This window comes from Schistosoma mansoni, chromosome 6 (genome assembly GCF_000237925.1).
Source record: "Schistosoma mansoni strain Puerto Rico chromosome 6, complete genome".
NCBI lineage: Eukaryota > Metazoa > Platyhelminthes > Trematoda > Strigeidida > Schistosomatidae > Schistosoma > Schistosoma mansoni.
The window spans coordinates 12,429,543-12,440,346 of NC_031500.1; the positions used below are offsets into that span (position 1 = coordinate 12,429,543).

At 32.3% G+C, this 10,804-nt stretch overlaps 1 protein-coding gene across 1 annotated transcript in view; it reads left to right on the forward strand.

The window, feature by feature from the left end:
• Positions 1-10,804, forward strand: part of Smp_059600 (putative tektin) — a gene marked incomplete at both ends in the record, with an annotated part of 32,714 nt that overhangs the window by 17,824 nt on the left and 4,086 nt on the right. The window contains one exon of the mRNA XM_018798293.1: positions 2,428-2,552. Coding sequence (XP_018653249.1) covers positions 2,428-2,552 — 125 coding nt within the window. The remainder of the gene's footprint in view (positions 1-2,427; positions 2,553-10,804) is intronic.

Below are 10,804 nucleotides of genomic sequence, written 5' to 3' on the forward strand. Positions count from 1 at the left end.
AAGAAGACAGATGACATTAAAATCGATCTTGTTGGTTCATGAAAATTATCAAAATTATAAATTGAACCTTGTTCTAAAGTATGATTAGTTACCATTGTAAGTATGGAGTATTGTTTTTAAATAGGTTTCTAAGATGAATCTCTTTTTTTAATATTTAATATTAACTTGATAATTTATTTATATATATGAATATGTTGACTCAAATTACTCGATTACTAAGTAGTAGTGACTAATATCATATTTACGAAATTGAGACTGGTAGATCCTGGGTTCGAATCTCGCTAGGTGGGATCGTGGATGCGCACTGTTGAGGAGTCCCACAATAGGACGAAACGGTCGTCCATTGCTTCCAGGTTTTCCATGGTGGTCTGGCTTCAATTGACTTGTGATCTTAACTATATAAAATTACTAAAATCTCCACAGAACCCCCTTCTGATAATATCATATTTGTCTAGTTGTTAGTGTTGATCATAGTTTACTAATCAACTTACTTTATGGTTATTATTATAAGTGATTCGTCATTGTTTGTACTATTTTAAAATGTTAGATGATGTAGGTTTGAATCCAATCGATAGTATTAGTTCCCATAACACGTGCTGACTAGCATGAAACCCTTGTTTCAAGGCTTCTTATCGACTATCTTCAACTACCTGAAAAAAAAGTAATCAATTTACAAACTGAGGCTCTATAATATTGTTAGAATTTCACATTTTTTGAGCAGTTATGCCATGAAACACAAACATGATTTTGATATCATGTTTATGTTGTAGTAGTTTGAGGGAGTTTTTCGGGGGGGGGGATTATTGTACACTTAAATATTACTTATAATATGAAATATCTTCAATATATTTTTAACATTAATACACCAAATGATCTAACAAACCATCAGGGGTTTTTCGTGGATATTATTGTAATTTAATGGTTGAATTCATCAGTTGATTAAAGCTAGATCATCATGGAAAACCTGGAAGCACTGGATGGAGGTTTCATCCTAGTGTGGAACTCTTTAGCAATGAGCATCCAAGATTCCATAAGATATTTAAATATGCTTGATTATAAAGTAAAAGTTGAAGTTTTAATATTATTACAAGTTCTATGTAAATTTAAATTAATAAAGACCAAAGAACCTAACTTACACTTGACAGAGAAGCATTGGAGGATGTTAAAACCTTTACATATCTGGGCAGCATCATCAATGAACACAGTGGATCTGATGCAGATGTCAAGACGCGGTTTGGCAAAGCGAGATCAGCATATCTACAATTGAAGAACATCTGGAACTCAAAACAACTGTCTGTCAACCAACACAAAGATCGGAATTTTCAATACAAATTTCAAGACAGTTCTACTGTATGGGGCGGAAACTTGGAGAACTACGAAAGCCATCATCCAGAAGATACAGGTGTTCATTAACAGTCGTCTATGAAAGATACTTCGGATCCATTGGCCAGACACTATCAGCAACATTCTACTGTGGGAGAAAACAAACCAGATTCCAGCGGAGGAAGAAATCAGGAAGAAGCACTTGAAGGACACATATTGAGGAAATCACCCAACTGCGTCACAAGGCAAGCCCTCACATGGATTCCTGAAGGCCAAAGGAAAAGAGGAAGACCAAAGAACACATTACGCTGAGAAATGGCGACAGACATTAGAAGAATGAACAAACATTGGATAGAACTAGAAAGGAAGGCTCAGGACAGATTGGGTTGGAGAATGCTGGTCGGCGACCTATGCTCCATTGGGAGTAACAGGTGTAAATAAGTAAGCAAGTAAGTAAAGAACCTAACTACTCAGGAATATTGTCTATTAATAGAAAGACTATAAAGAATGAAGACAAAAAATAATCATATAAACAGTATTTATTTAAAAAATCATTTTTGAATGAACAGAGATTTCAATCACGACAAGAATTTATGGTACATCAAATTATTTTGGAGATTTTTATTGATTTCTCTAAGCTAGATGGTTTAGTTGCAGAGCTTTCATACTGTTCTAGACAACATTATCAGTTCTTACTTCATGTTGAAATGAGTTTCATAGTTATTTCATTGATTGAATCAGCTTATTCTGATGGTCTTGTTTGTTGTCATCGTAGATTTCATTATCTTTATTTGTCCCTTGTATCGAAGTTGATTGTCATGTTCTGTTGAATCCTGACCATGTTATTGACTGACCGTTTACGAATAAGTTCATAAATCTAGTCTATTTTGATACCGCTGTTGATTTCTAGTTGATCTAAATGTTATACTTTCAGAGACTCACTGGAATTCTTAGAATTTATTTGATCCAGAGATTTGCCGTTTTCTCAATCGGATTTTTTATTCTTGGTTGTCTATTTGCATTAATATCTCTCTCGCTTTGTCTCTCTCTTGTTTACTTTTAACATTATTTTAGATTAATCAAGAATTATTTGATGTTGAAAAGAATATGGAATATTTAAAACGATGTATAGCTGATAAACAAGCACCATTAAAAGTTGCTAGAACAAGATTAGATTTACGTAATCGACGTCCAAATATTGAATTATGTCATGATGATCCACATGAAAGGTAATATATATATTGTTTTGTAAAGAGTTAATTTTATAAATTAGTAATGGTTTACTAAACATATATTTGAATACAATACATTTGTTTGTTCAATAGGAGCAAGTAAATACACATTCAGGTGATACGATACCATTATTTGTCTTTGTTACATTCTTGGATCATTAAGATTAAGTCCAGATGGAATATGATTGTAAAGACTAAACAAAAACTGCTTGTTGACTATATTAAGAGAAAATATCTGTCCATTTTAACTACGGCTTGTATAATCCAGCAGATATCTGATACAAAGGTTTATTGTTATATTTAGAGCTTTGATTCTAGCTATACCACGTACTACTAGACTACTTGAACGATCGAACCGACAACGTCGCAAGAGAGAAGACAGAAGACTAGTAAGTAGGAATTTTATTCCCCAAACAGTGTCAAATATAGTACAAAAATCTCATGTATTTATAGTTTTTTTGGATGAAAGTAAATCATCATTTCGGATAGCCAATAGGCACATAGGGGGCCTTCTTATTCCTCCAATAGGGAAGCTACACGTTGACATTCTAGAATGTTTCCCTAGTGGTGATTGGATGGAATGTTTTCGGCTCTTTCTGGGCTTCTCGAGGCTTTCTTGAGTTTGCCAACGAGCCATCCTTACATTTATCAAGAATAAAGTACAGTCTTAGACCATTTTATTGTGGATTTACTAGTCTACTTGTTCTTGTAAAGTATGTTATATTGATTACATGAATCGTACACTTTCCAAAAGTATATCCCAGAAACCAATTTGTATAATTATTCAAAAGTTAATTCAAATCAGTCAATCAACAGGTAATTTTAATGACTCTGTATTATTATACACAAAGTACTAAACCTAAGTTCCATGTGAATTTAACATTTATTAACAAGTTATAGCGTCAATATTGAAGAAGCTTATACTTCCTGTGGAATTCATGACCATATCACTCCGTTTTTTAAGTAAAGAAGTTATCACTAAGCTATTTTAGTACAAACAATTTTCAACTGATTAAAATAAATAAAGTTTTTAACCGTTAAAGTGAACTATTTACGTAGGTACAGATTATCAGATTAGTATCCTTACAATTATCATAACCAATTGATTAAAATAATGAGTAACGACGTTGCTCAGAATTGATAATAATAGCTTACTTGTAAACACTTTTTATTTTCTATTCTAGGTGTTGAATTTTAAAATTAGTTAGCGTTAGAGTGTTTTTAGCGAGTTGTTTTTCTACGGGATGGGGTTGCTAACCTCATGCCCAACCTTCCTCCTTTATCCGGGCTTGAGACCGGCAGTAGCCCCTGGAGGGGCTACAGGTGGGGTTGAATTTTAAAATTATCTTATACTTTTTATTCCATGAATACATCTTTTCTTCTGGTGTCATATCTTTTATGTTTCATCTTTTCAACTATCGCCAATATGTTTAGTACACCTAATATTCTGGTAATTGCCAATGATCATTTGTCTCTCTTTTTTTCTGATGATTTGGTATGGCAACTCTAATACATGCACATAGTTACCAAGTATTACCAGGATTATAGCTGACTGATTTCAGATGTTATTTATACATTTACATTTACAGGAAAACAATACAATCTATTTTATTATTGAACTTCATATACATGATTCATTCAATTGAGTTATTCAATGTTTAATTATCATTCGTTCTAGTTCGAACTCGTTTTCTCATGTATATAAAGTCAGGATATGGTTCTCTAAGTTGTCATCTTCGCTGTTCTGGTATTAGAATCGAATAAACTTTGATAATAAATAATAAATCAAATGTTAAGTGTTATTTGCAAGTACCTAAATGTCATATAATAATAATAATGCTAGTCTGAACATGATTTCGATGAAATTACTTTTCCATTCATCTTAGCAAGCATATAGAACAAATTTATTATGTTCTTTTTTTAAAAAGAACAATGAGTAATAGTCTCTGTAAAGTGGTAGTTGGAGGTAGTTAACAGGAAACCCTGAACCTAGGTTTTGTGTTATTTGGCACTCGTTAGCAAGGTATACCCGCAATCGTGAAAGAACCGATACTCCTTGACGGATTCGATCCTGTGTCACCCAGCTTCATAGTCGGAGACGTTACCAATGAGTTATAAGGGCCCTGACTGATGTCCTTTAAGGCTGAGATATATTTACAATTGATTGATCACTGGACGGAACCTGACATACATGACATTGATCACCATCCAGTGATCAATCAATTGTAAATAGTCTATGTAGTTTAGAAAACCAAAAATTGTGTGGAATTCAAAAAAGATTAAGGTTTGACTTTCAGTGTTCAGTGAATATGCAGTATTCACAATCTATGAGCATTTTACTACTCAGTAATGAGTGTTGGATATGAGAGCGTAATTTTCACTGAAAATTTCATTTTAAGATTTAAATTTCATTATTCCAGTGTTTTTCATCCAGCGTGTTGAGATGATCTACACTAGTTCATTCACAGTAGACCGATGTAGATAACTTTGAATAATTGAAATGAAGCGTTTAGTAAAAATAACAATCATATACAACGCTTACCTAATAAATAAATAAAAATGGGTTACCGGTGTTGTATACCCATTAAATATTGAAAACAGCATGGATAAGCTCACACAATCAAGAACAGTGACTCAACTAAGTGTTAGGAAATCTATCTTAAATGATTATTCTTATTAATGATTACTAAGTTATTTGATAATAATAATATCGAAGTTGATTACATTTATTTGATGATTATCAGTAAAATCCCGTAAGTCCATTTCGTTTCATTTGGAACTCATTAGTTAGCTGGTGAGCTACTTATACTCCTCCATGGGGGGTTACAGGCCTAAATAAGTAAGTAAGTAAGTAAGTAAGTAAGCACGTAAGCAAGTAAGCAAGCAAGCAAGTAAGTAAGCAAGTTGGATTCACCTGCATCTTTTAGTGTTGCCTTTCGTATTGGAACTCAAACCCCACATCTTTTACTTCCAATCCAGACATATTGTCCATAATGCTATTGGGTCTATTTAACCATTAACATATTCAACGGATTAATGATTTTTAGTTTTCGTTTTTTGAAATATAGGACTGTAATTAATCAATCGCTATTGTTATATTTACTGTCTAATGTGATTGTCCTTGTTTACAATCTTTACCAAAAGTTTTAGTATGTCCATTAAATTTACGTCTTAGATTCTATTGTCATTCACAATCTAAATATATTGAAATCCTTAGTGAAAATTATACTCTTATATGCATGACTGACACACTAAATCAACAGAAATTTACTCTGAAATGCTAGATGTCTTATTCTTATCAAGCATTGAAGAAAGGATGATCAACCTCACACCATCAGTTTCGCGTTATTTAAAAGAATGACAGATACTTTTAAACAAACATTCACAGAATCTAACCATCTAAAAACGTTGGAGCGATGCGATGTATTATTCATGGTTTACCACTGTTCATATAAGTGGAAAAAACTCCACTATAAAAAAACATATTTTATAGGTTTCAAGTCACAAACTGATCTTAGTTAGATCACCATAGAAATCTTAGATGCATTGGATATCTCTTTCCTTCTAATATTTGTACGGTTGGAATTATTTCATTAGGCGTCGACCAAATGATTCTAATGATTCAGTATTCATCACGCTTATATATCCTCTGCCAGAGAAGTCCTACTCACTGCATTCTCGTGGCATTACTGTTGTTAACGAAACTGAGAGGACCGGTGGACACGGAAAGTCCATCTAGGGGAGTTGGAAGCCCTGATTCCAAACCAATGGTGCACATGGACTGGCTCCAGTATCCTGAGTGAACAAATGGCGTATAAACCAATTGTTGATAATTGACTACCATGGGACTGCATCTCCTCACGATGCTACACTGCCTTGTGGATCAGATCCTTAGGTCAAAGGTTCGGGGTGTGGCCCTCTAAGGAAACCACCTGCTTCAGTTTAGGCACCTAGGCAGTATCACAGCCCCCACACAAATCAAATGAGATTTGTGTGGCGCATATATATCTGGTGCCTCCTTTGTACCAATATTTATGTGTTTAAATAAATAAATAAATTCACCACAAAACTTGAAGACCGTGAATTCGCAACAATTATAAAGTTATAAATGATCGCTACTGACGAGTTCTATACTGGAACAAAACATCTATTCAATACTTTCTGAATCAATCTACGACAAATATAACCCTCAAGATAATGTTACTATAAAATTTCATTAAATTTACAGCAGTGACGTTCATCAATACATTACTCCAATGTATTAGAAAGCACTAGACTTTAAGTTGTTAAATGTAAATGTTGTAATACATTTTGGGTGTATGGTGTTTATAACTTTTATGAATCAATTTTATATGATTGAAATCATGAATCAATTGAAGCTAGACCACCATGAAAAATCTGGAAGCACTAGTCTAGCTTCAATGGACTCATGATCTCAACTATATAAGAAATTACTAAAATCTCCACAAAACCCCCCTTTTATGAATTAAGTTTCTTTTTTTTTCTTTTTACCATATTTTTTTTAGTTTTAAAATGGTATTTTGAAACTAATCAATCTATATTAGTTGCTAATCAATATTGTGAGGTCATGTTTCCACAGGAAATATGACCATAAACTATTTATTCTTACCTACTATTAATAAACTATTGATCTGTAGACAATGAATAAAGATACGCCTAGTTTAACCTAAATGATTTTATACTACAAATAAAGGAATATATGATTTTTATTATATATATATATATACTAACCCTTTTAAAGTATAATGAATACTTAAACTCAATTAGGTTAAACTAGGTGTAGCTTTATTCATTATCTACAGATCAGTTATTCAGTAGTAAACAAAGAGTATTATTTTGTATATTTCTACATAAAATATAATCTAAAACTATTGATTACCAACATCAATAGATGTATGTATAGATATGTTAGGTGGTAGGAATATAGTCGCCAGGATATCCATAATATAGACCCCAAGCTAATTGTCATTTATCAGTAAGGTATACATGGAAACTTAAGGAAACTAATGCCTTCTGTGTTATATTATTCTTTGTCACTCAACCTTATAGCTTCATACATCACTACTGAACCATTCTGGTTGGCTGTGAATGATTGGACTGCATTGAGTAATTAATTTAAAATACCTTTTTATAGAATTATGTAAATGACTAGCTTACTTACTTACACCTGTTACCCCTCGCGGAGGAGCATAGGCTGCACACCAGCATTCTCCATTCAACCCTGTCCTGGGCAATCCTTTCCAGTTCTTTCCGGTTAACATTCATCCTTTTCATATCTACTTTTTATTTCCCGGCATAATGTGTTCTTTGGCCTTCCTCTTTTCCACTTCCCTTCAGGATTCCAAGTTAGGGATTGATTCGTGATTAGTCAAATTAACTAATTATTTAATAGACAGATAGCAAGAACATCATATGAAAATTTATTAGATATGTGCTCTTATTTTGTATAACTTAATGACTTCATACAATATACTGAACAATCTATTATAATATATACTAATGAAAATATTACCAACATAGCATTAGTATTATTAACAAAAATATCTGTTTTCTTGATTTTCACATAACAGTTCATTAAAACTATTAAGACAATATAATATTATAGTAGTGACCAGTGGAGTTCAACCGGGTAACTCACTAAAGACAATGGTGGATGTGACGTTCGATTTCATGGATTAGTTGAAGTTTGACATTAACACCGATGGATGCTGGCTCAGTGGTCGGCCGTTTCGTCCTATTATGGGACTCCTCAACAGTGCGCATCCACGATCCCGCACTCGCGAGATTCCACTAAACCCCCTTCTGATAATGATCATATGCTCACTAGTGACTGGCTCCATCAGGTATTTCCTGGAGTTCTAGTGAGAAGCAGTAACCAATGGAGTTCAAGCCACGTCTGTTATGAGATATCAACTCACTGAAGACATTGGTGAACAAATTTCGTGGATTGGTTGAAGTTAGACATTAACACTGTTGGATGCCGGCCGGCTCAGTGGTCTTTCGGTTAAGTGCTCTGGCGCGAGACTGATAGGTCCTAGGTTCGAGTCTGGCAAGGCGGAATCGTGGATGCGCACTGTTGAGGAGTCCCACAATAGGACGAAATGGCCATCCAGTACTTCCAAGTTTTCTATGGTGATCTAGCTTCAATTGACTCATGATCTAAACTATATATAATTGATTTAAATAAACAAAATATACTATTTATTCAGTTTATATATTTTGTAAGTATTATTAAGATGTTATTTACTTTTGTTTAATGATATTAGTAATCACTTATAGAAACAAAATAGTAGTAACTGTAGAATATAAATAAATTTATGTTTTCTAAGTGGTTTAAAGTGTGTTTTATTCAATGAGTTTTGTCTCTTAACTACTAATATTATTGCTATTTTCCGTATATCTATATATTCATAAGTGATTGTTTCTATTTAAGAATATGTATATGTATGTACACACTTTTCGTATCATCATAAATTTATCAACATTGTAGTTGATAAACATTTACGAAGAAATTGATCAGTAATAGAACCAAGGATATGCGTTTCGACTCATTCAAGACTCATCAAGCTGATGTACTTATAACCAACTGTGTTGATATCCACACTGGAACTCGAATTAAATAACTAATTTTCACTTAAAACAACTAACTCTTCATTCATTGAGCTAATGAGTTTAGGTAACTATTGACTTGTGCAACTGGTATACTAACAGAAAACGATCAATTTCGGTATTTGACATGTGTCCCTTAGTATATACATACACTTACAAATTGGTTATTATTATTACTATTATTGTCGTTTCAATTTATCCATCGTAACACTGTCCTATTGTATAATCATTACTAATACATGTGTATTATTGTCATAAATATCTTCATTAGGATTATTATTATTATTATTATCATCATCACCGTTATGCTTGCTTGGAAAATAAAAGTAAATGATTAGTGGTGATAGAAGTGAAACCTTACCGCCACAATCAACATCATCGCTTTCAACAGCTCCACTATCCCCAAACCCCTCCAGTAATAATCACAATTATAAGGGAGCAATATCAAAATACTAAAAAGTTGAATAAACATAACTAAGCAGACAATAATAACTAGTTCCGAAATACAATTATACTCAGAACTGACAAGGAAAGAATGTATATGACGAAGAGTAAGACTTGACATATAAACAATTATCTCTACAGTATAATGAACATGAAATATCATACTCAGTTTGTCTTTATTATTCTCATATTCATTAGAAAATTATTATCTAAAATACTCTAGACCATTATCATAATTATTTATATAAGTAGATAATAGGTTATAGACTAATAATAGTAGTAATAATAATAATAATAATAGTAATAGGTCGATATGAAAATGATGACGATGACGATGACAATGACGATGATGATGATGATGGTACTGACTTTGATCATCATTGTTTGTTCATTCATTTGATAATTTATTCAAAAAGACACACCTACATATACGCTGACCAGCAGTTAAATTACTACTACTACTACTATTACTACTACTACTACTACTACTACTACTACAAGTACTACTAGTACTACTAATCACAATAATAGTAGTCATAACAATATTACTTTATATATAAAATAAAGAAACAATCAATTGAGAAACAATAAAACAAAAACAAAAAAACAAAAGAAAAACAAACAAACAAACAAAACAATTGTTTATTATAATAAGAAGTGTAATCGATTTATTTTATATTTGACATGCTTCTATAAAAGAATAAATGAATAAATAAATTGTCTATTTTTTGATAGTTAACTAAAAATGAACAAGTTTTAATTCAATGGTACAATTTGTTTGTTTGTGTGTGTGTGTATGGATATGTGTATGGGGTGCGTGTATGTGTGTACATAAATGTTTGTTTGTTTGTCTGTTTGTTATTTTTGTTTGGTGAGTATATATAAATACACATGTATACATAAGTAATATATATATATATATATGCTTTGTTTATGTATAACTTTAAAAATGTAATCTTCACGGTTAGATGAGGTACGTGTTCTATATGATATAATTATATTATTTCTATCAAGTGATTTCTTTTCGATTAATGTAAATGTATTAAGAGTAGATTATAATCAGAAGGGGTTTTGTGGAGATTTCAGTATTTTCCATCGTTGAAATCATGAGTCAATTGAAGCTAGACCATCATGGTAAACCTGGAAGCACCGGACGGCTGAGGAGTCCCACAATA